The sequence below is a fragment of the Oryzias latipes genome, chromosome 22, assembly GCF_053564925.1.
Source record: "Oryzias latipes strain Hd-rR chromosome 22, Olatipes_Hd-rR_3.1".
Lineage (NCBI taxonomy): Eukaryota > Metazoa > Chordata > Actinopteri > Beloniformes > Adrianichthyidae > Oryzias > Oryzias latipes.
In genome coordinates, this window is record NC_136258.1 from 299,944 (window position 1) to 324,484 (window position 24,541).

Consider the following 24,541-nt stretch of genomic DNA (forward strand, 5'->3'; position numbering starts at 1 on the left):
GATTGAGGATCTGGATGGTGTTGTAAACATCATAGACGATTTGCTAGTATGGGGCGACTCGAAAGAGGAACACGATGACAGACTGAGAAAGCTGCTGGAAAGAGCAAGACAATACAACCTGAAACTGAACAGAAACAAATGTTTCATCGGAACTAATGAAATCAAATATATTGGACACACACTCACAGATAAAGGACTGAAACCAGATGAAGAAAAAGTAAGAGCAGTGATGCAGCTACCCCCACCTCAGGACAAACAAGAACTACAGAGGTTTTTAGGAATGGTCCAGTACTTGGCCAAATTCATACCAAACCTGTCAGACATCAGTGCACCATTGAGACAGCTGCTTGACGGAGACATAGAGTGGCACTGGGAAGAAGCACAGAAAACGAGCTTTGAAAATCTTAAACAGCTCGTCACCAAGGCTCCAACTCTGAAGTTTTATGATGTCAACAAGCCAGTGACACTCTCGGTTGATGCAAGTTCACAAGGCTTGGGAGCAGTTTTACTGCAAGATGGACTACCTGTAGCCTATGGGTCACGAGCACTAACAGATTGTCAGCAAAGATATGCTCAGATAGAAAAAGAGCTGCTAGCAATTGTGTATGGCTGTGAGAAGTTTCACCAGTACGTTTATGGAAAAGACATTCAGGTTGAAAGTGATCACAAGCCACTGGAGAGCATCTTTAAGAAATCTCTGCACCAAGCACCCATGAGATTACAGAGAATGCTCCTGAGATTGCAAAGATATAGCCTAAAAGTGACATACAAACCCGGCAAAGAACTCCATATTGCAGACACACTGAGCAGAGCATTCTTAAGAGAAAAAGAGGAAGATTTGATGGGAAAAGAGCTGGAGGTAAACACGATTACACCTCAACTACCAATGTCAGAGGAAAAGCTGAATAAGTTTAAGAAAGCTACAGCAGAAGATCCAGAACTACAACATCTAAAAGAGAGAGTTCAGAGAGGATGGCCAAAAGAGCGGCATGCTGTTCACAAAGACATTCAGCCATATTGGACATTCAAGGAAGAGATCACATACACAGCTGGACTGATGTTCAAGGGATCAAAGCTCATAGTACCACAAAGGTTGAGACAAGAAATGCTTGAAAAAAATTCACGAATCACACTTGGGAATGGTCAAGTGCAAAGAAAGAGCCAGAGACATTTTATATTGGCCAAACATGTCCAAACACATTGAAGAGACAGTGTCAAAGTGTGCAGTCTGTAACGAGAACAAGAACAGTAATCCAAGAGAACCATTACTATCACACCCAGTACCAGACAGACCATGGGAGAAAGTAGGCACAGACTTATTTCACTACAAAGGAGCAAAGTTTGTGTTATGTGTGGACTACTTTTCTAAATTTCCAGAGATCATGAAACTGAAAGACACTACCAGTCACAGTGTCATAGTGGCTCTGAAATCAATATTTGCCAGGCACGGGATACCTGATGTTGTGATTTCAGATAATGGACCTCAGTATGACAGTGCTGAGTTCAAGGACTTTGCTGAAAGCTGGGAATTCAGGCATGTCACATCTAGTCCCACACATGCCCAGTCCAATGGTCAGTCAAAACGAACAGTACAAACAATCAAAAATTTGCTCAAGAAATCAGAAAATGGAAAAGGAGATCCCTATATTTCACTCCTGGAGTTTCGCAATACACCACTGGAAAGTGTAGGCTTATCCCCGGCGCAGTTGCTAATGGGACGAAGACTCAAAGGAAAGTTACCAACTTCCACTTCTCTACTCACTCCAAAGGGATCAGCTCAAGCACAGAAACACCTAAGAGGAAGACAGGAGAAGCAAAAGCTTTACTTCGACAGACAGACAAGAAATCTTCCAGACTTGCATTCGGGTGAGAATGTAAGGATGCAGAGAGGAACAACATGGCAGCCTGCAGTGGTTCTCCACAAGCATGAGCAACCACGTTCATTTGTGGTTCGTACACCTGATGGAAGACTTTACAGAAGAAACAGGAAACATCTGAGGAGAACGGAGGAGAAAACCTTTCCACCAGCAGAGGGACAGAGTCTGAATGAGGAAAACAACAATGATGAGAGTCAACATACTGAGCAACCCAATGACAATGAACAGACTGTTGATGCTCATGACAATGAGACTCCTGACCAATCTATCTTTTATAGAACCAGATCTGGCAGACAAGTGAGATTACCTGCTAGATACAGAGAGTAAATTTCAGTTACTTAGCATTCTAAGGAAATGTTGTTATGGGTTGGGATGTTATATTTTTTTTGTATAATACAAATGTTTTATTTGTTTCATTACTTGTTAAAAAGGGGGATGTGACGTATGCGAGTTGTTTGTTATCGCGAGACACACACTAGGAGGCGGTGTTGTACATGTGGCTGAAGTGCATGGTGAATGGCGAGTCTGTGATAATTAAAGCCTGTTCAAACATCGGAGGTCGTCCTGACTCATCAATATTACAATGAGATCGTCCCAGAAAGTCTCTGCTTCAACTCCCGCAGTGAAAGCTGCGTCTGAATCTGACGCCCATGTTTCCATCTCTCTGACAGTTTGAAGCCAAAGCCCCTCCCCCGCCCCTCTACCTGCTTTTCCGCTCCACCTATTCACCTGTTCATATCCTCTTTAGCTCAGAGTTGTTTCCCCCCGCGCTCCTCCAGTGTGTCCAACACAGAGAGCGCTAAATACGGTCATCATAGCAGCAGGTTGACACGGTAGTAGTCGGGGCGCTTTGGCGCAAGCGCAGCACAATGATGGAAGAGGTTATACATAGGTTATAGCGGGTTAAGAAAATGAATGGAAGAAGGCCGGTCCGCTGAAGAAATATTCAACACTGTACTCCTTTTATTAGTAGTCTGAGCTATCTTTGATTTTGAGAAATGTTTTATTTTGAAAAATCACCGCATCGGGTACTTAATCAGTCCAGTAGGGGAAAAAATCTACAAAGGCTGTATATTGATCTTATTTTTGCCCCCCCCCCGTTGGGCGGGTTTTTGCGGGGTCTGGCGGTTTTTAGATGACTTTTGGGCTGGAAAACTGTGACTCTGGCAACACTGACAGTAACCAGAATAAAGAACCTTAAGAGAGGTTAAGTCTCCGTGCCTCAGTGTGGGAAAGGGACACTACATTATTGTATGACTCTTTCGAAATTACATTTAAAAATATGTGGCGTTTATGGCTCTCTCGGCAAAAAAGGTTCCCGACCCCTGTAGTAGAAGAACAGACAAAGTAACCTCACGAGTTTCTGATCCTATTTCCATTTTCATGTGACGCATATATAAATATATATATATATATATATATAAAACATATCCACTTTTGCCAACTCAATTACTTGTCACCAATAGAAGTAATTCATTTGAGTTAAATTTATTCAACCTAATTTCTTACGTCTATAAAACTCAATATTTGTTAATACAACTCAAATTTACATATTTATTTAACTAAATGTCATATTTGTCATGATTCGAACGAGAGTTCAAAAATGACCCAGATGCTGGAACCCGGAAAGAGGCTTGACACAACGGTAAGATTTCAGTGGTTTAATCAGAACCAGAAGTTGACAGGACTTCCTTCTAGGAAGAGAGAGCGTGGCCTGGCTGGAGGAACCTTGAACTGGGATCTCCTTGAGGGGGAACAGCGGCGGGAGCGAGGCTGAACCAAGACGAGGCTAGGCGGCTGGCTGGAGGCTACTAGAGACGGCGTAGGCGAAGTATGAACCAAGGCGAGGAGAGACGGCTGGCTGGAGGTTTCTTGAAGCGGCGTGACTGCAGCGTTGGAGAACTGCGACCAGGTGAGGATCCAGAAGGTTTACGTCCTGAGGCAGTGCGAGAAATATCATGAGCTTAAGACAACGAGACTTGAGGCAAAAACGTGAGCTGACCAGACTATGCACCATAGGAGGAACAACGAACTGGCACCGGCTGATGATCCTGGAGGAGTTTATGAAGGCAGGTGTAGATGAGGTAAGTGGATCCAGCTGGTCGCGTCAAACACAGGAAGGAGGGGGGAGGAGGGAGTAACTGACAGGCCATGACAATATTACTCCAATTCAATTAATATTTTTTCAATCCTAATGAATTAAAATTCTTGAACTCTCATATGTCTAAGTTTGAGCCGGCAGATCCTCATTTTTATAACAATAAAAAGAACAAAACAGAACATACTGCGTGCGCTCATTCATTTAAGAATTTTCCTACATTGTTAACAAATTACACAGCCGTAGGGGTGCTATATAAACTCATCATCCTCTCCCTCCCTCTCTCTCATGGTCCTGAGAACTGAGCAAAGTAGGACAAAATAACTCGGTAAAACACAGTTAAAACAGCTAAACAACTAATACATTTGGTCAAAAAGCCACAGTTAAACCCAAATCCGTCCAGACAGGCAAAGGGAATGATATCCCACAATCCCTTGCGGTGCCGATCTAACAGCAACACCAAAGTTACACCTACTTAATTGAATTAATTTGAATGAAAGCAAAATAACTGTCTGAAAACTACGTGTTATTTTTAAACTGACTTAACAAAAAAAAAGATTTTTAATTATCTTAACTGAAACAAATGATTAAGTTAGATCAAAGTAAAAAAGTTTATTTTTCCAACATCTATGTGTGGTCTTATCATCCTCTCACGGTGGAAAAAGTATTATCTGAGCTTCTTCATCCACTAAATCATCTTCAAATGGACACGCCATGCTGCTTCACCTCTCTGAAAACCAACTAACCTTCAACTAAACCTGCTCCAGACCAGGTTATGTTCAGAGCATGAGTTGCCATGGCAACTTGACCTACCCTGAAACATACGTCCATTTCTGGAACCGAAAGCTGAGGTTATCAACTTCCTTAGCCTCAAACTTACCGTGGGAGCTAGCATAACCTGCTTTCTGGAATACCCCCCAGACTGCTGATGTCAAAGGTACTCCTGTCCTGTACTGGCTTCTAATATACAAACGTGAGGAAGACCCACAATTCTTCAAAGTTTGGAATGTAAGTACTTTATGATGGATAATGGTTTATTCACTAAATAGTACCAGTGACAGTGTGCTGGTTAATACTCCAGCTGTGTAGGCAATATAACTTAACCAGAAAGTCGTGCCAAAGAAATGTTATGTGACAAAGCACATAGTCTCCAAAAATATTGCACTCCAGCTCATCTGTGCTCCTGTAAGCAGCTGGGTCGGATGGAATTCCTGGACGTGTCCTGAAAGGTGCTGACCATCTAGCACAAGCTGAGAGTGATGTTGGTGAAACTGATTAGGTGGAGGGAGGGGTGGGGTTTGGGCGAATAAATGTGATCCTGTTTTCAGATTGTCATGTTACAAAAGCTTTTGTTGTTTTGTGCCTTATGGAATCATGAGGACTCTTACAAATAGTCATATTTTGATTTCATTTGATTTCGTATTATCTAAGCTCTGTTCTTCCAGATCCTTTTCAAGCAATAAATCAATCTCTATGTGACTTTAGTTAATGATCACTGTATTTAATTAAGGAAATGTGATTTAAGTGACTTTTATGTTTTGTTTTATTTTCTGTCTTTTTAATCAATGCATTTAATTATTTCTGTAGTGAGTTTGATAAATATGTGTAAATTCTTTATTGCTTTGACTACAATCCTTGAAATCATTAATGTAAATCAACAATAATTTTCTTAATGTGTAATTTCTGACCTTCTCAATGTCATTAAATTTCAGGTTGTACTTTTTGCATAAAGTTTCCTCCCCTCAAACGATCAATTCTTTCTTTAATACTACACTTTTTTTTTCCTTTTCAGATTAAAGAGTCACCAGAGCCAGACATCAGCAGCACCTCTGTTGGCATTCTGACCGTCAGCAACAACAATACAAGTTCAGTGCATTTCTGTCCGCTCAGTACAGCTGTGGTGGAAGATGAGCTTGTGATAGGCGACATTCCCAAAACATTTTTGAGTGCTAATGTTTGTAGGGAAAGGGCAGCCAAAGAAAAGACAGTTTTATGTGGGAAAAGTGTAAAAAAAAAAGGCTGATACACAAGGGAAAAAAAAAAAAAAACGTCGATCATTAACGACATCTGTTGCTTGTCAGATGTAATTAAATGGAGGGAAATAAAATGCCCCATCACAATGCGTAATCACGCACAATGGCTGATCTTGCGCTCTTAGAAGATGTGGCAAATGGAAGAATTCGGAGTGAACGCATCTTTAGACAGCAAGAAGACTTGCTGGCAAACGAGGACGAGTGTCTTATGAGCCGGTTCCGACTTCCTCGAGCCGTCCTGTTGGAGCTTTTGGGGGGGTGTCACCCGGTGCATCTGGCCCATCGTGACCCCTCCGCCTCAGTCACCACTCCACTGAAGGGATTCCCCAATAATTGCCGCCAGTCTCTCGTCAAGAGGGGTCGGCTCCGGTGACCCCCCACCCCCCCACCCCGTGGCAGACACCCTCTGGCGATGCAGCGCTAGATGTTTTTTTGCCTCGACTTTGATGTCTGACCATTTCTTTTTTATTTCGGCCACGGTCCGAGGTTGTGAGGCTACAGCATTTACGGCGTCTGCCACGTGCCTTTTTGGCATTAGTGATGCCCACACTGTGCCCTCCAAACAACATTTTCCTCCTCTTTTCCACCTCGCCAACGATAACTTCTACTTCACATTGAGTGAAGTTCCGTTTTTTTGATTTCCTCTCGGTATTTGCCATGGTTTCGCAATCAATGAATATTCATTTGTGGGCGTTTCACGGACTATTTAGGGGCAACTATGGGCGTGTCATGAAGCCGCAAAAGCTGCGCTGCATTTAGAATCGGTTGTGATTTATTAAGGGAAAGATGCGTAGGATGTGCGTGCGCACGGTTTTATAAATCCAAATATTTCTGTGCGTACGCACGTCCTATGTTTCATCCGTACGCCACTTCTGACGCAAATCCTACGCAAAGTTTTATAAATGAGGCCCCAGGTCCTTACACTGAGTGAGATGTGAAGTATAGATTTCTTTGTGAACAGTTAAGCCAATACTTTTATGGAGTCGCTCAAGCTGGTGAGCTTTGGTTTTTATGTGACGGAGCTCAGGGGTGAACCAGGGAGTAGATTTGGAGAAAGAGACAGGGCGAGTTCTGATAGGAGCAAGATAGTTGAGAGAATCAGAAAGAAGGTTGTTGTAAGAGGAGACGAGGGTTGGTGTGTTAGGAAAGTGCGTTCACATTGATATTTTTGACATTACAAAAAGAGATGAGACGGGTAGGTTTATTGACAGATAAAGGGATGGAGATGTTAAATCACACAAGAAAATGATCAGTTACATGAATTTAATCAGCAGAGCATTTAGTGGGGGTTAATCCAGAGCAGCAAACTAAATCTCAAATATGTCCTTTTGAGTGAGTAGGAGAACTTACGTGCTAGGTGAAGTTAAAGCTGTCCAAACATAAGCTGAAGTCTCTGGTGAGAGGAAGAAGGCTATTGTCAAAGTGAACATTAAAATCACCCATCATTATGACATTGGGTGAGAGGGATGAGAGATGGGAGAGAAGAGTTCCAAGTTCATCCAGAAAGTCAGAGTTTTTCTTGGGAGGGTGATAAACCACAGCCAGAACAGTTTGGGTGGGACCAGGAAGCATGCAGGCAATGCATTCCATGGAGCTGAAGGAGGGAATATCAACGGCAAGACTTTCCACTTCTCGTGATGTAATATCGTGAGACTTCCCCCGCGCCCCTTGGAACGTGGTTTGCAGATGTAAACAAAGGGGGGGGAATCGTTGAGTTGTGAAAAGTTGTTTTTGACACATATGTACTCGGAAGATGTGTCTGCTGAAGAGAGGAAGCTGTTCACTCGGTTCAGTCCCTTTCCCTAATGTTGTCTCTTATTGATTACATCCTCAGATCCTCCTCATTTCAAACAAAATGTATGTTTGTTAACTTTTGAAACATAAGAGGTTAGAAAAAAAACTCCAACAGGAATAATGAGAAATTAGCCCTTGATAATTACCACCTCTCACAAGTGTGAGCTTGAAAAGGACGCATGTCCAACAGGTCCTGCATCTCAGGACACTGGCGCACAACCTTCTCCAAATGCGGCCAGAACTCGTAGACTACATCAGAGCAGAAGAACTGCACGTTCTGTGGAGAAACCCGTTTCTGCAAATATGAGGAATCATGAATATTTCTAAAAGGAACATGTTCAGGAAGCTCGCTCACCTGGAGAGAGCTCTGAGTGGAGCCGCTGCTTCTCTACATCCCTGGGGGGGTGTTCCATGCATGTCCCACTGGGCATGACCAAGGACACGCTGGGGAGACTACGTCTCTCAGCTGGCCTTTGGGTCCCCCAAGAGGAGTTGGAGGAAGTGGCCAGGGAGAGGAAAGTCTGGGCATCTCTGCTTAGACTGCTGCCCCCACGACCCGGTTCTGGATGGATATAAGAAGATGGATGCATGGAACATGTTCAGTCCTTTCAGCAAAACTCCACGACGGCAGACTATGATCCTTCCTCATCTACTTTGCCAGAAGACTTGTTGGAGGACTCTGGTGCTGGCACAAATTTCCTGCTCAACATCTTCCATCTCCAGGATTCTAAAAACAAATGAATGTTGTACATTATTGTATTTTGTATATGACACAAAATACAATAACAATGGGCCTAAAAGAACAAAAAGTTTACATAAGAAAAACATTTAGACGATCTAAAATGTAGGCGGAAAAGAATTTTACACACCCCAGTTGGCTCTCAAATCTACGGAACCCTTGTCCTGACAATAAAGAAGTTCAAATATATCTCGTTCCCACAGGTTAATATCTTGTTCCCACAAATTAATATCTTGTTCCCACGAAACACTATTCCGTTCCCACAAGATGATATTGCGTTCCCACAAGATACTATTGCATTCCCTCGAAATACTATTTCAGCCCCTCGAAATGATTAACTCGTGCGAACGACATAATTAATTCGTTCGAACAGAATAATTATTCACGTCATAAGTCATTCAGACATGGATATACTCTCTGTCCGGCCACAAAACCCGCTTCCAGCGGTAACTCCCATGTCTCTGTGACCCACATTCGTTCAAGAAAGGAAATAGAAAAACAAGAGTGATCCATTTATTATTGTCTCAAAGAATATAAGAAAAATATCATAAGATTTACGATACCTAGGCTTGGTGCTTTGCCGTATGATTCACCGGACGTAGCTCCGGCGCAGAGCTCTTTCCTTGTCATGCCGGCATTCGGGCAGCTGACTGGCAGGTTGACAGACAGCCAGCTGATCTAGTAGTTTAAGGTCGAATAAGAATAATATTATTCAGGTCTTTTATTAACATACTCTTTAGTTTAGCAGTGGCTTTACATTGGAAGGCTAGTAGGTTACATGCTAACTAACTTTATCCTGCTATTCACGTCATAGATTTACAGATACCTTCACATTTCTATCTGTGTGTGTCTCATTACATTGCATTGAAGACACGGAGGGTGTGCGAGATCAGATTTATTTATTTTAAAAAGCACAAAAGCATCGATCAGTTGGCCTGGGCGAAAAATCGATCAAATGAATTAATTCGAATTTTTTGTTACGGGCAATTTAAAAAATAACTAAATCGAGTTTTTATGTGGCGCGTTTTTGGCTCCCCAGAGCTTCCGTAGCGTTAGTGTCACACGGCGACACACGACAATCGACACACGAAGCAGCTAGCGACAGCATGGCTACCGGTGACAGATAGAAGTATGTTCCCAAGAAAGGAATAAAATCATCTGTTGTTTGGAACTGGTCTGGGTTTACTGCCACAGACGTGGAGGAATAGACCCCCCCCCCCCACGCTGCCTGAAGCCCATCGGAGTCAAGGGCTGTCACGCGCGCTCGTGTGGCACACGCTCAGTCCTCTTAAACACGCACGCGCCCTGACACACACACATACTGATTCTACAACGCCTGTATAGTTAGTTAGTTACTTGTTACTGCGTTGTAATTATTACTTTTACCGATATATTCATTTGCGACGCGGCCGCGAGGGGGTGGGGTGGGGTTTGACCGTGACTTCTGCTGCTTCATCATCATCTCCGTGGAGAAGACGGGGTTTATTAATTTAATTAAAACCTTAGACCCCAGATATGAGCTGTATTGTTAATCTTTTAGAAAATGGTGCTACTCTCACGATGAATGTTTGTCTTCTTTTAGTTCAGACTACAAAGTGTGACTCAAACACAGCTGGGACTTTAAGTAAGGAAGTAACCTTTTTATTTTGGATAAGTGAAAACAAGTTTAGAATAACGAAATTAAACAAAAACAAGACAAAAATTATATAAAACAAGACAAAATTTTTTAAACACAAGTCCAAAAAGGGAGTAAGAAGAAAAATCTTCTACTAAACTTTGATTCCAAGAGTGTGTTCATTTATTTATTATTCATCCCATGTAAATGGGGGTTACATTTGTCTTGGGTTTGATTAAATAAAAGCAACATTTGCTTGAACTTTTTTGCCATTTGTACTTATTGCTTTCCTTAAGTAGGGTGTGTGTGTGTGTGTGGGGGGGGATCGGGAAAAAATCGGAAATCTTAAAAAATATCGGAGAAATCTGAGATTTTATTTTTAGGCCATATCGCCCAGCCCTACGATCAGTAATCATCATGTTCTCATCCTGGTACGCTCTCCGTCCATCTTGCTGCAAAAGCCGCTTTCTGCCGCTACTTCCGTGTCTCTGTGAGCATTCAATAGGGGTAAAAATAAAAGCAAGAATGATCGATCTATTATTGTGTCGATGAAAATCCGAAAAATATCATAAGATTAGGCTGGCTGCTTCGCCTACCGGACTTAGCTCTTAGCTCCTAACATTACAAACATGCAATAACCCGTCATGCATCAAACCTACCCAGCATACACTTTGAAAAAACAATTATTGGTCTCGTTGTTACACTTCAGTTACAGGGACACGATTGGTGAGATGCATTTTGGGAAATGGCCTCCGTTCTTGCGCACTCAATGTTGACCCGCAACGTGGACAGGTACAAGTGAAAGCAAAGCTCTACAGTACATAATGGCATCCTTCACTCATTGACTGTATAGGCCAGAGGTGGCGAACAAGTTTGACACCAAGAGCCGAATTTTTTCACTGTGAGAGTCAAAGAGCCACACCACACACTGACCTGCCAAGACGTACACACAAACACGCAATTAAAGCCGTATTATTTTCCATAACACACTCCTCTCCCTACAATAGTACAGCAAGTATTGTACTTGTGCTTATTTCCAGGAAAGTATTTCCAGGACTACCCTGGAGGTCAGACACCCCCTCCACACACACAGTCACCTCTCTCTCATCTCACACACACACACACTCTCTCTCTCTTTGTCTCTCTCTATCTCACTAGTCATAACTGACTATTTCATCATTCATCATTTAACTGGTAATTCTTTGTCCGTCAACATTCCTCTTTCAATGACACTTACACTATAAATACACAAACATCTGGACAGAGCATCTTTTTGGTGTATAAGTAATTCCTATTGCCGGCTTCCTGGGCCTGGCGGTGCTCTCTCCGCGCGGTGGGGGGGTTCACATTACATCTGAGCCGGAGGTGTCCGTGTCCCTGGGGGGTGGGTTCTGGTCCTTGCTCCTGAGTGCTGGGCCCCGCCAAATTTCCAACTGTGGCCGAGCCTGGTCGGGCCATATTTACAACACCCCTTGTGGGCCCTCTTTTTTCCCCGGGGTTCCCCCCTTCTGGGCGGGGGCGGCGGCCCCCTGCCTCGCTCCTCCCTGGATCAACCGTGGGCCGGGCGGATGGCTGCCTGGAGTGCGGAGTGGGTCTCCCTTGGGGGGTCCTGGCTCGTACCTGGGGTTGGGGCGGGGGGATGCCCGGAACTCCTGGGTGGTGGTGGGGTGCTCGTCTGGGGCTGTGGGCGTCCTTCTCCGGTGGGGCCCTGCGTTGGGTTCTCCCGGCGCGGCGGGGGGGCTGCTCTCCTGGTTGGGCTGGGGCGGCGCCCTCTTTCCCTCCGTGCCTCCCTGCTCTCTGGCTCTGGGGGCCTTGCGGCGGCCCTGCTGGCCCTGGCCTGGGTGGCGGGCTTGGTTGCCCGGGCGGCGGTTGTTCCCTGCCGGTTCCCGTGTGGAGTTGGGGGGATTCCGGCTGCCGCTGCTGGTGCGGTGGGGGTCTTGGGGTGGGGATGGCTGGGCACTCTCCCTCCTTCTTTTCACGTTCCACCATCCATTTTAGAAGAACATAAACACTCACCTGAGCACAGGTGTTAGCTCAACAGACTGAATGACTGAAATATTTCACACTAGTTGGTTTTAAGGCATAAGTATGCGTGTGAACACTATCTGTTTTGTGTACATGTCGACAGGTGGACATTTTTGCAACTAACAGGTGTGTTTATAACATTTGAGTGTGTGTGTGGACAGGCTCCGTCCTTTTTTTTTTTTTTTTTTTTTTTACATTTGAACCTTACCATAATGATTAACAACCAGTAAACTTGTTGCTTTATGCTGCTTCATGGTCTTATCCCCCTTCCCCTCCTATTATCACCCCCTACCCCCCCTCTCTCTAACGTCCCTCTCTTTTCTTCCCCTCTTTCCTTTTCCGTCCGGTCCAACACCAAAGATTTTCAGACATGTTTGAAATTAATAAAGTTTGGCCTCAATTACAAAAGGGGTTTATTCAGACATACCTTTGGTTTGTCTGAAGATTAATAACCCCTCTTGTTAAAGTAAAATATGTCCAACCCAAGAGGCCCTCAGCTCTCATCTGTCTGCCTAGCTGTTGGACAGGACAAGTTAAAAAAAAAAAAAAAAAAAAAAAAAAAGTAATTCCTATTCACAATGAACACATTAAATACATTACATTTCAGTTGTGTGTGTCACGGTGCCCCCAGCCGGCTCCTCCTCAGGTCCACCTGCTAACACCAGCTGTGCCTCGTCATCATCATCAGGGGCCGGGCTCTTAAGGAGAACCAGGACCTGTACTCGTCGCTAGTTCGTTGTACTCCACGGTGCTTCTCTGGCCAATTCATGCATTGTCTCGCTCTGGTTCTCGTTTCCTCGACTAATACCTCGTTTTGCCTATTACTCAGGATCCTGCTCTCGTCTGGAACACTAGGACTGAACTTACCTCTCGCTGTTTCCTGTCTCGACGTCTCTCTGGCTTACCTCTGGATCACGGTGTTCGCCCTCAAGAACCTCCAACCATCTTCTACGCATTCTGCCCTACAAATCCTGTTTCCTCACATTAAAACTTCTTATACTTACCATCTGTCTGCCGAGTATCCTTCCGGGTTCCAGCGTCTGGGTCTGCCTCAACCTGCTAGCCATGACAGTGTGCAACTTAAATTATACTTTACCTTCATTAGAATATCTTGCTTTTACACTGACCAAAAATATAAACGCAACACTTTTGTTATTGCTCCCATTTTTTATGGTATGAACTCAAAGATGTGAAACATTTTCCACATACACAAAATAACCAGTTCTCTGAAATATTGTTCACAAATCTGTCTAAATCTGTGATAGTGAGCACTTCTCCTTTGCAAAGACAATCCATCCCACCTCGCAGGTGTGCCATATCAAGATGCTGATTGGACAGCATGATTATTGCACAGGTGTGCCTTAGACTGGCCACAAGAAAAGGCCACTCTGAAATCTTCAGTTTTGTTTTATTGAGGGGGTCAGGGGACCAAGACAACCAGTCAGTATCTGGTGTGACCACCATTTGTCTCATGAAGTGGGACACATCCCCTTCACATAGAGTTGATCAGGTTGTCTATTGTGGCCTGTGGAATGTTGGTCCACTCTTCTTCAATGGCTTTGCGAAGTTGCTGGATATTGGCAGGAACTGGAACACGCTGTCGTATACGCCGATCCAGAGCATCCCAAACATGCTCAATGGGTGACATGTCCGGTGAGTATGCTGGCCATGCAAGAACTGGGATGTTTTCAGCTTCCAAGAATTGTGTACAGATCCTTGCAACATGGGGCCGTGCATTATCATGCTGCAACATGAGGTGATGTTGTTGAATGTACGGAACAACAATGGGCCCCAGGATCTCGTCACGGTATCTCTGTGCATTCAAAATGTCATCAATGAAATGCACCTGTGTTCTTCGCCCATAACATACACCTGCCCATACCATAACCCCACCACCACCATGGGCTACTCGATCCACAACATTGACATCAGAAAACCCCTCACCCACACGACGCCACACATGCTGTCTGCCATATCTGCCCTGAACAGTGTAAACCGGGATTCATCCGTGAAGAGAACCCCTCTCCAATATGCCAGATGCCATCGCATGTGAGCATTTGCCCACTCAAGTCGGTTACGACGACGAACTAGAGTGAGGTCGAAACCTGGATGAGGACGACGAGCATGCAGATGAGCTTCCCTGAGACGGTTTCTGACAGTTTGTGCAGAATTTCTGTGGTTATGCAAACCGATTGTTTCAGCAGCTGTCCGAGTGGCTGGTCTCAGAAGATCTTGGAGGTGGACATGCTGGATGTGGAAGTCTTGGGCTGGTGTGCACACGTGGTCTGCGGTTGTGAGGCCAGTTGGATGTGCTGCCAAATTCTCGGAAACGCCTTTGTTGAACTTCTGTTGAGAATAATTCATTCATAAATCTGTCTATATATTAGAATATCAGCATCTGGATCATTTACGTCTATTTTAACATAAAAGGGGCTAAAAAGAACTAACATCAACAAACAACAACTACTAATAAATATTATAGGAAATAAGGAAACTAAGTATAAAAAAGTAAAACAAAATAAATGTACATAGTATATTATTTATTATTGTAAATAAAAAAATAAACATGTCTGACTAAGAGTGGGGGTTGAGGTCGGGGTTTTTTTTGTCTCTTTTTTGGAATCCAGCGTAGAGGCCATGACCCCCCCCTGCAAGAAAAGTAGAGAAGGTTCAATCAAACAGTGATAGACAATGGGCTACAGTTTGTTCACTCAGTGCTTACAGGACGACTGTTTTTAATTTGATTAGTGTCAATTATCCTTTGTAGGAAATATTAGTACCATTCAAATATTCATGAATAATTACAATATTACATTGATTTTTAACGCATAGCACAAAAGCATCAAATAATCAATATCTAACAACTTCTAGAACATGAATAATAAAACTTGGACATGCATCCATCATCTACCCCTTTTGTCCTTTTATTGACAAAATTAGAAAAGATTTATATAATTTTAAATAAACAAAAAAACAAATTAGGCTGATTATTATTTGGACTTATTTATTTGCGACCAAGCAAAAAAACTGATGGAAATTCATGTTGAAGAGGCACGTTGCTGGATTGTCCGCACGTATTTTAACCATAACCCCGGCTTCTTTACTTGCAAATAGGCACTTCAAAATAAATAAATAAATTCATTAATAATATATACAACATAAAACATGACGAGCACTCCATTAACTCCATCTGGGTTTCATAAATAAAATAAAAACGTTTACCACTCAAAACAATCATCAGAACTCTAACACAGTAAATATGCCAAACAAATTAATAAAAAAGCATTTATATACATTAGAGTTCTACTTTAAAATAGTAATAATGTAAAATAAAAACTGCTCCTTTTTTCTTTAAATGTCCTCATTGCATTGTATTAAAAAGAATCAGCTGTGGCAGTTGGGCTTGACCCAGAACCCTGTTTCTGATCCCCGGGTAAATGTTTTATTTAATCTCACTGTACTGGACCACTGGTTTGTTCGCAGTTCGACGAAGGTGGAAAGTATCAAGAACAGTATAATGAAATCACAATGACTACAATGAATTTTCATCAAAAATGAATTGCACATTTTTGAAAAGTGTTATTGTTTTGTGGTCCAAACAATTTCCCTAAATTGTTTTTTTTTAAATCAAGTAGGAAAAATAGCACATCTGCAAGTTCAAAATGCATCGCAATGCATGGCATTATGAGCTATCAGATGTACTTATCTCACTACTTTGTCAAGGATCACTTGTTTAGAAATTTAAAACAGTTATGGAGATGTGAGGTCTGCCTGCCAGCAACATATAAGTAATTATTAGTAGGTCACTGTGCCTACATAATCTAAAACATAAAAAAAAAAAAAACAGCGCTATTCAAAAACAGTTTCTTTTTTTTTTTGTCAGGGTATGCTGGTTCCAGAGATTGAATGGGAGGAGAGTGGATCCATGACTGAACCTCATTGACATGGTGCCTCTGCCAGCTACTCTCCCCCTCCCCCGTCTGCTCTGTTCTGGATGCGACCAGCTGCCACCACTTACCTCATCACCGCTGCCTTCTTAAGGATCTCCTGGATCTTCAGTCGGTGCCAGTTCGTTTTACCTCCCACGGTGCATAGTCAGGCTCGCTCATGTTCTTGCTCTGTTTACCAAGTTCTGTGTTACTTATTGCCTCGTCTTTGCCTCAGGAATAATCTACTCTGGATCTCACCTGGTCGCAGTCCTCTGGTTTCACGCCGTCTCACCTCTGGAATCCTGCAACTGCTCTCCTCCAGCCAGCCGCCGCGCCTCTGTTGGAAATAAGCCAAAACTCACCTTCCTATATAAAAACTTCTAAACTCACCTTAATGTCCGAGTCTCCTTCTGGGTTACAGCATCTGGGTCACTCCGAATTATAGTCATACCATGACAGAACGAACTGGCCAAACTCCTGACCCAGCTGACCCTGAAGGGCTCCAACACACCTTATCCATACAAGGAAATCTTCTTACACGTCAAGCGGAGGCCATCACTCTCATGTCCTCGGCCCAGTGGGATCTTTTTCGTCGCCTCGACAGCATCACGCAAATCAGATGATTTAGTTAACACTCTCCTAATATCCTGCAGTTTTCTTTCAAGTTTTGTTGTTGCTCCATCTGTTTTTGTTTTTTAGATGCAGAATAGCCAATGACTAGGCCCCTGATAAACGCCTTAGATGTTTCCCATAGCAATGAGGGATTATTGCTAGACTTTGAATTGATATCGAAGAAAATTTTAAATTGTTTAGTAAAATATGATGTAAATGTATGATCTTTCAAAATGTGCACATCAAATCTCCACCTCCTACTCCTCGAAGAAATACAGGTGACTGTCAATTCTAGATACAGCGCTGCATGATCACTAACCAAAATATTTCCAATTTCACAAGAAGAGACTTGTTGCACCTGAACTTTTGTAATAAAAAAATAGTCAATAAGAGTGCGGCATTTATGAGGAGGAGAGTAGAAAGTAACCTCATGGTTAGTGGGATGAAAGGTTCGCCAAACATCAGCTAGACAGATTTCGTCACAAATGGCAGAAAGGGCTCGTGCTTGGTTGGTTGGGGGGGAGCTTAGAGAAGGATATCTATCTACCAAAGGATTAAGCAGTTAAAATCACCTCTTTCCTGTTTGGAACGTGAGGGGGGAGGAGTCAGTCAGTCCAGGTCTCTGAGACAGAGACTGTTTTAAAATATTTACAAAACCAAGTCCAGATGATCGTTGTTACAACGTTTTTTGTGTAAATTTGGAGAAAAACCCTAAATAGGTCAATCATAACACTTAATATATCAGTAAATTACTGTTCCTTTTTTTGCCGGGAAACCGGCGGTGGCGCGAGCGCTGCCATAATTATTAGCTAATGTAACCCCGATTCTCACAAACCTCCCTTCCTCTGCTCCACCACAATAACTATACAGTCGAAACAAATAATTAATACATTTTTCTATGACGATCATAGTAACCTGCAGTCGTGTTACGTTCAGTCTCTCGATGGAGGCCGTATTTTTCAGCACCGCTCGTCCGTCACAGTGATAACAACAGCGGCATTCATCTGTCAGATGAAAATACATTCAGATGACCATAAAGTATTTTCATTACTGCCTCTTGTGTTTACATTTCTTACCTTTGAGACTTCTTTAGCTCGTGCAGAGATGCAGAACGCGCGACAACCAGATTACCTTTATTGACGCCCAACACCCACCGACTGGCGCGCGGATACGTGGGGGTGGGATGGCTTAATGTGCACGGCGCGCACGCATGCGTATTTGCACTAAAATTTTCACATGGCCTCTTTGACATATAAAACATTTCTATCATTTGTGTCTAAATTACGAGCATTAAATAACACAACTTGATGTGTGTCTGTCATAAAATATTCCATGTTGGGTCTAAATCAGATAAGCATTGTTCATCACATCAAATATTTACATATTTACTGTATTATACTGTTTTCATATATTTATTACTTTTATCATCTAAATTGTCCTAAGATTTATGAAAAAATGAAAATCACACACTGAAAAATAGGGTTTGCTTTATCAGTTTATTCTGCATAATGGAATGTTTGGCTCAAAACTGAGCTCTTTGGCATCAACTCAACCATTGGGTTTGGAGGAAGAGAATTGCTACCTCTGACCCCAAGAACAGCTTCCCCACTGTCAAACATGGAGGTGGAAGCATTATGCTTTGTGGCTATTTTTCTGCACAGAGCTACGTCACCACGTTGATGGAGCCATTAATGGAAAATCCTGAGTGAGAACTTCCTACCCTCCTTAAGCCAGGACCCTTCAAATCAGTCATGGATGGGTCTTCCAACAGGTTAGTGACCTAGAACCTACAGCCAAGGCAACCAAGGAATGGCTGAAGAACAATCATATCAAGGTCATTGAGAGGCCCAGCCCATGTCAATCCTATGGAGAGATCTCACAGTCGCCAAGCAACAGCCACCAAATATTCATTATGTAGAAGGGTCAAAAGAAGGGCAAATACATTTATATAAATTCTTTCAACTTGATTTCTTTCTAGGTTTGCAATTCTGCACAACAAACAAAGGACAAAAACTTTTTTTCCTCCAAATAAAGGGAAAAACCTTGAAACTTCATGTGAGTTCTTGGCAACTGCCATTTCCCAAATCCTGCTCATACTGGACCCACATCTCCATGTCTTGGATATAAGTAATTAACTTGCCAATAACAAAGACTTATTAAAGGTCACTGAGGTGAACTTTGTAGACAAGTGCGGAAACTGTATAGTGTAAGGCTGATCGGCAAATAAAAGACCATGAAAGTCATTTTGGACTATAGTAGGCACAGAGGAGGGTTCACAGCTTCCCTTTCCTTGGCATCCCCATCTCAGCTGATCTAACTTGGTTTCCTAACATCCAGGACGTTATCAACAAGGCACATCAGCACGTCTGAAGCTGCTAGCAACCGTTCAGCCAGTCCAACTGCATCATGGTCTGGCTCTCAGATCAAACTGAAGAAGAGCAGCAGAAGCTTCAGTGCAGAAGATACTGGAGCAGATCATCGGCTACCCCCTTCCCTACCTGTCATCCTGTCTGAGTAAAGGAACGTGTCAAGGACAGCACCCTTCCTGCAGCTAACATACTGATAAATACACGTATCACTCCACACTTCTAATATTCTTAATTTCTCATGTCATTTACCCCTAATTTACAGTGATGAAAGTCAGGTAAAGAAAAAAATCCCTGAACTTTTCTTTGAGCGATATGGCGGGCACAGAGCGAAATTTTGGAAAAATACGTGGTCTTAGATGCATTCTGGTGCATTCTGGCAGCTAGTTATTCACTTCTTTATCAAGAAACTAAGACTAATTGGAGCATCATGATTTGTCATTCAAACCCCTAGTTTGACTCTCCATTAAGGACTTGCTGGTCCCAAAAAAGAATTTGGAAAATTGCTCAAAGTAACACAATCCTACAATCTATCTTCTTTCTCTTTCGGCTTTTCCCATCAGGGGTCGCCACAGCGAATCATCCTTTTCCACCTCACTCTATCATGAACATCTTCTACCCTAACATTAGCCAACTTCATGTCCTCTGTCAAGACATCCATGTATCTCCTCTTTGGCCGTCCTCTTGCCCTCCTGCCAGGCAGCTCCATCTCCAACATCCTTCTACCAATATATCCACTATCCCTCCTCTGAACATGTCCAAACCATCTCAGTCTGGCTTCTCTGACTTTGTCGCTAACACAGGCAACATGAGCCATCCCTCTGATGTACTCGTTCCTTATCCTGTCTAACCTGGTCACTCCTAAGGAGAACCTCAACATCTTCATCTCTGCTACCTCCATCTCAGCCTCTTGTCTCTGTCTCACTGCTACCGTCTCTAACCCATAGAGCAGAGCTGGTTTCACCACTGTCTTGTACACCTTTCCTTTGAGTCTTGCTGACACTCTTCTGTCACACAACACTCCTGACACTTTCCTCCACCCGCTCCAACCTGCCTGCACTCGCCTCTTCACCTCTTTTCCACACTCCCCATCACACTGAACTGTTGACCCCAAGTACTTAAACTCCTGCACCTTCTTCACCTCAGCCCCCTGTAACCTAACGCTTCTACCTTGATCCCTCTCGTTCAGACACATGTATTCTGTCTTACTATGACTGACCTTCATGCCTCTTCTTTCCAGAGCAAACCTCCACCTCTCTAGCTGTTCCTCCACCTGCTCTCTACTCTCACTGCAGATTACAATGTCATCCGCAAACATCATTGTCCAGGGAGATTCCTGTCTTACCTCGTCTGTCAGCCTGTCCATCAGCATAGCAAACAAAAAGGGACTCAAAGCTGATCCTTGGTGTAGTCCCACCTCCACCTTGAACTCCTCTGTCTGACCTACAGCACATCTCACCACCGTCATACTTCTCTCATACATATCCTGAACTACTCTGACATACTTCTCTGCCACTCCAGACGACCTCATACAGTACCACAGCTCCTCCCTCGGCACCCTGTCATACGCCTTCTCTAAATCTACGAACACACAATGCAGCTCCTTCTGACCTTCTCTGTACTTTTCCATCAACATTCTCAAAGCAAAAATGGCATCAGTGGTGCTCTTACGGGGCATGAAACCATACTGCTGCTCACAAATCTCCACCTCTTTCCTAAGCCTGGCTTCCACTACTCTTTCCCACAGCTTCATTGTGTGGCTCATCAACTTTATTCCTCTATAGTTGCTGCAGTTCTGCGTGTCACCCTTGTTCTTAAAGATCGGAACCAGAACGCTTCTCCTCCATTCCTCAGGCATCTTCTCACTCTCTAGAATCCTATTGAAAAAACTCGTTAGAAATTCCACTGCTGTCTCTCCTAAGCACTTCCATACCTCCACAGGTACGTCATCAGGACCAACGGCCTTTCCGCTCTTCATCCTTTTCAGAGCCTTCCTAACCTCATCCTTTCCAATCTCTGCTACTTCCTGCTCCACAACAACCACATCTTCCTCCCTTCTTTCCCTGTCATTTTCCACGTTCATCAGCTCCTCAAAATACTCCTTCCATCTTTTCTGTACACTCTCCTGGGTTGTTAGCACCTTTCCGTCTCTGTCCTTAATCACCCTTATCTGTTGCACGTCCTTCCCATCTCTGTCTCTCTGTCTGGCTAGCCTGAACAAGTCCTTTTCTCCTTCCTTTGTGTCTAACCTGTCATATAGCTCATCGTAAGCTTTCTGTTTGGCCTTTGCCACCTCTCTCTTCACTCTACGCTGCGCTTCCTTGTACTCCTGTCTACCTTCCTCAGTCCTTTCTACATCCCACTTCCTTTTAGCCAACCTCTTCCTCTGGACGCATTCCTGTACTTCCTCATTCCACCACCAAGTCTCTTTACCGTCTTTCCTCTTTCCAGATGACACACCTAGCACCTTCCTACCTGTTTCCCTTATAATCTCTGCTGTAGTTTCCCAGTCATCTGGAAGCTCATCCTGACCACCCAGGACCTGTCTCAACTTCTGCCTAAATTCCTCACAAGTTTTTTCATTCTGTAGCTTCCACCACTTGGTCTTCTTTTCTGTTTTCCCTCTCTTCTTCTTCCTGACCTCCAGAGTCATCTTACACACCACCATGCGGTGCTGTTTGGCTACACTCTCTCCTACCACCACTTTGCAGTCATTAACCTCTCTCAAATGACCTCGTCTACATAGGATGTAGTCCACCTGAGTACTCCTACCTCCACTTCTGTATGTCACTCTATGTTCCTCTCTCTTCTGGAAGTAAGTGTTGACTACAGCCATTTCCATCCTCTTCGCAAAGTCCACCACCATCTGTCCCTCCAGATTCCTTTCCTTCACACCAAACCTGCCCATCACCTCCTCATCATCTCTATTGCCCTCACCAACATGGCCATTAAAGTCTGCTCCAATAACAACTCTCTCTCCTCTGGGGATACCCTCTATGACCTCATCCAGCTCACTCCAGAATCTCTCCTTCACTTCTAACTCACAGCCAACCTGTGGCGCATACCCACTGACTACATTCACCATCACCCCTTCAATTTCTAACTTTAGGCTCATCATCCTGTCTGAGACTCTTTTCACCTCTAGAACACTGTTTACAAACTCCCCCTTCAGAATCACACCTACCCCGTTTCTCTTCCTATCAACACCATGATAGAACAGTTTGTATCCTCCTCCAATACTACGTGCCTTGCTGCCCTTCCACCTTGTCTCCTGCACACACAGTACATCTACCTTCCTTCTCTCCATCATGTCTGCCAGCTCTCTGCCTTTCCCTGTCATTGTGCCAACGTTAAGAGTCCCTATTCTCAAACCTATGTTCCTGCCTTTTCCCTTCTCTCTCTGGCCACGGACCCTTCTGCCTCCCCTCTTTCTTCGACCAACAGTAGTCAAATTTCCACCGACACCCTGTAGGTTAACAGCATCGGTGGCGGTCGTTGTTAACCCGGGCCTCGACCGATCCGGTATGTCAAAAGTGTTGTGGATGATTCGCATGGTTATTTTGGCAATTTTTACGCCGGATGCCCTTCCTGACGCAACCCTCTCTATTTATCCGGGCTTGGGACCGGCACAGAGGCAACTGGCTTGCAACCCCTGTGGCTAGACAATCCTACAATCTATGCTTTTCCTTAAAGCTGCAAAACATACAATTGCTAAAATATAGTAACATCAAAGCCCCAAATGGCAAAAAGAACACCAGTAACTATGATATTCTATGAAAATACCTCAGTTATTTATACATTATTTCTGCTTTAGAAATGACTGATGTACAACATCCACTTGCACTGTTTTCTCAAACTATAATTACATCAAAATATGGGATCTGCTTTAAACTTTAATTCTATAACATAATACATCAATTCTTTAACACCAATACTAAGTAATCTGGGAAATATCAAAACAAACATACAAACTAAGCTAAACATTGTAAACATTATTTTTTAAGGGAGTGCGGGTCCAAACCATCAAATACTTATAATTAATGTCAACTATACTGAACTAAATCATGGTAATTAGGAAATACAAATAAATTAGATAAAGAAATGTATTCAAAATAAAAACTGAAACTCAAAACTAAAATTGAAATTATTTCAAAATGTGGTTTTGAGATTATTTTACACAAAAAAGTATTTGACCTACACTACCTCAAAAATCTTTTTTTTCCAGCCAAGACCACTTCAATTTGTTTTTTATCGTCTTCTCACAACTGAGGTCGTGACCACGCTCAATAATGACGATGCCTGCCATTATTTTAACACAAATTTGATCGCAAACTCTTCAGATGTGTTTGTGAAAGTTTAGCGTGGGTCCGCCAGTTTTGGTCTCTAGGGAAGCAAGTCACGCTGACCACGTGGTGCAGACAGAGCCAATCAGACCCATCGACGCATCCGAAAGCAACTAAAACGTCCCGTCATTGGTCAATTAGGCCGGGAAGACGAGAGATGGCCACGACCATAGAGGAAGCGATCTGCGGAGAAATATAGAAAATAAAGCTAAAATTAGCTGATTTCAGACCATTTTTTAATCCGGAAAGCGATTTGTCCGTAGAGATCAGGTCTTTATTTCCCGGAAAGTACGTTCGGTTTGCTCAAAAACCCGGATTTCCGGGAATTCCCGGAAGACTTTCATCACTGAATTTAAGATAACTCATTGTCATTTTGTTACATTTTACTTCAGTCTTGCTACAATTAAAATGTAGTCTGTACCCTGACAAAGGATTTGGAGATGCATAGCACATTATATGAGTTTAATAGGTCAGTTTTTCATTCTAAGGTGTTGGACATACAAATCAAAGGCCAAACGTTTGAGTTAAAATGAGAAGTGTCTTCAGCACAGGTGTGAGCACTGAAATGTTTAGCTAGTGTTGTAGAAACTTGAACGGAGGTAAAAAACAATGTAATTGTTGAAATTTAGGTTGAAAAACCCTTCATTGGTGCAGTTCAGAAAAAAATCTCTCATTTCAATTAAAAGTCATTTATTGGTACAAAGTTGAAATGAGGTTTTCCTTTATATAAGCCTTTTTTTAGGGGTGGAGCTGGGGCTTGAACTGCAGAAAGTCTCCTCATCAGCAGACAATTAGTCCCTCATGTTCTCTCTCCATCAATGACTCTGTGCTGCCTAAAAATGAAATGAAGAAGAAAACACATAAATGCCACAAGCCCTGGACATCCATGCAGATCACAAAGAGAAACCTCCTGGCTTTGTGGGGCAGAACCTTCCAAAAGCTGGGAGGAGAGCTCTTCAACCACACTTCAAGGACCTGCAGTGCTGCTGGACTTCACCAACCACAGTTTGGTCAGCAGCATGACATCATAGAGCCTTTAGTTCTTTACCATGGCACCATAACCTGCAACCCATCACATCATGCTTGATCAGTTATGCAACAACTTTAGAA

The 24,541-nt window shown here is 43.2% G+C and overlaps 1 protein-coding gene across 23 annotated transcripts in view; it reads right to left on the bottom strand.

Moving 5' to 3' along the window:
* Positions 1–3,523: 3,523 nt before the first annotated feature.
* The window catches only part of LOC110014764 (uncharacterized), a 31,998-nt gene continuing 10,980 nt past the window's right edge, over positions 3,524–24,541 (bottom strand). For 4 of the 23 annotated variants that reach the window (XM_078940502.1, XM_078940495.1, XM_078940490.1 and 1 more), the window contains 5 exons: positions 16,369–24,493; positions 16,200–16,299; positions 8,158–14,829; positions 3,892–8,079; positions 3,524–3,813 (listed from right to left, as the gene is read on the bottom strand). In XM_078940502.1, the coding sequence (XP_078796628.1) occupies positions 19,648–22,641 (2,994 nt within the window). In that variant the 5' untranslated portion in view covers positions 22,642–24,493 and the 3' untranslated portion in view covers positions 3,524–3,813; positions 3,892–8,079; positions 8,158–14,829; positions 16,200–16,299; positions 16,369–19,647. The remainder of the gene's footprint in view (positions 3,814–3,891; positions 8,080–8,157; positions 14,830–16,199; positions 16,300–16,368; positions 24,494–24,541) is intronic. The other 19 variants (XM_078940506.1, XM_078940508.1, XM_078940505.1 and 16 more) reach the window with 19 other exon arrangements.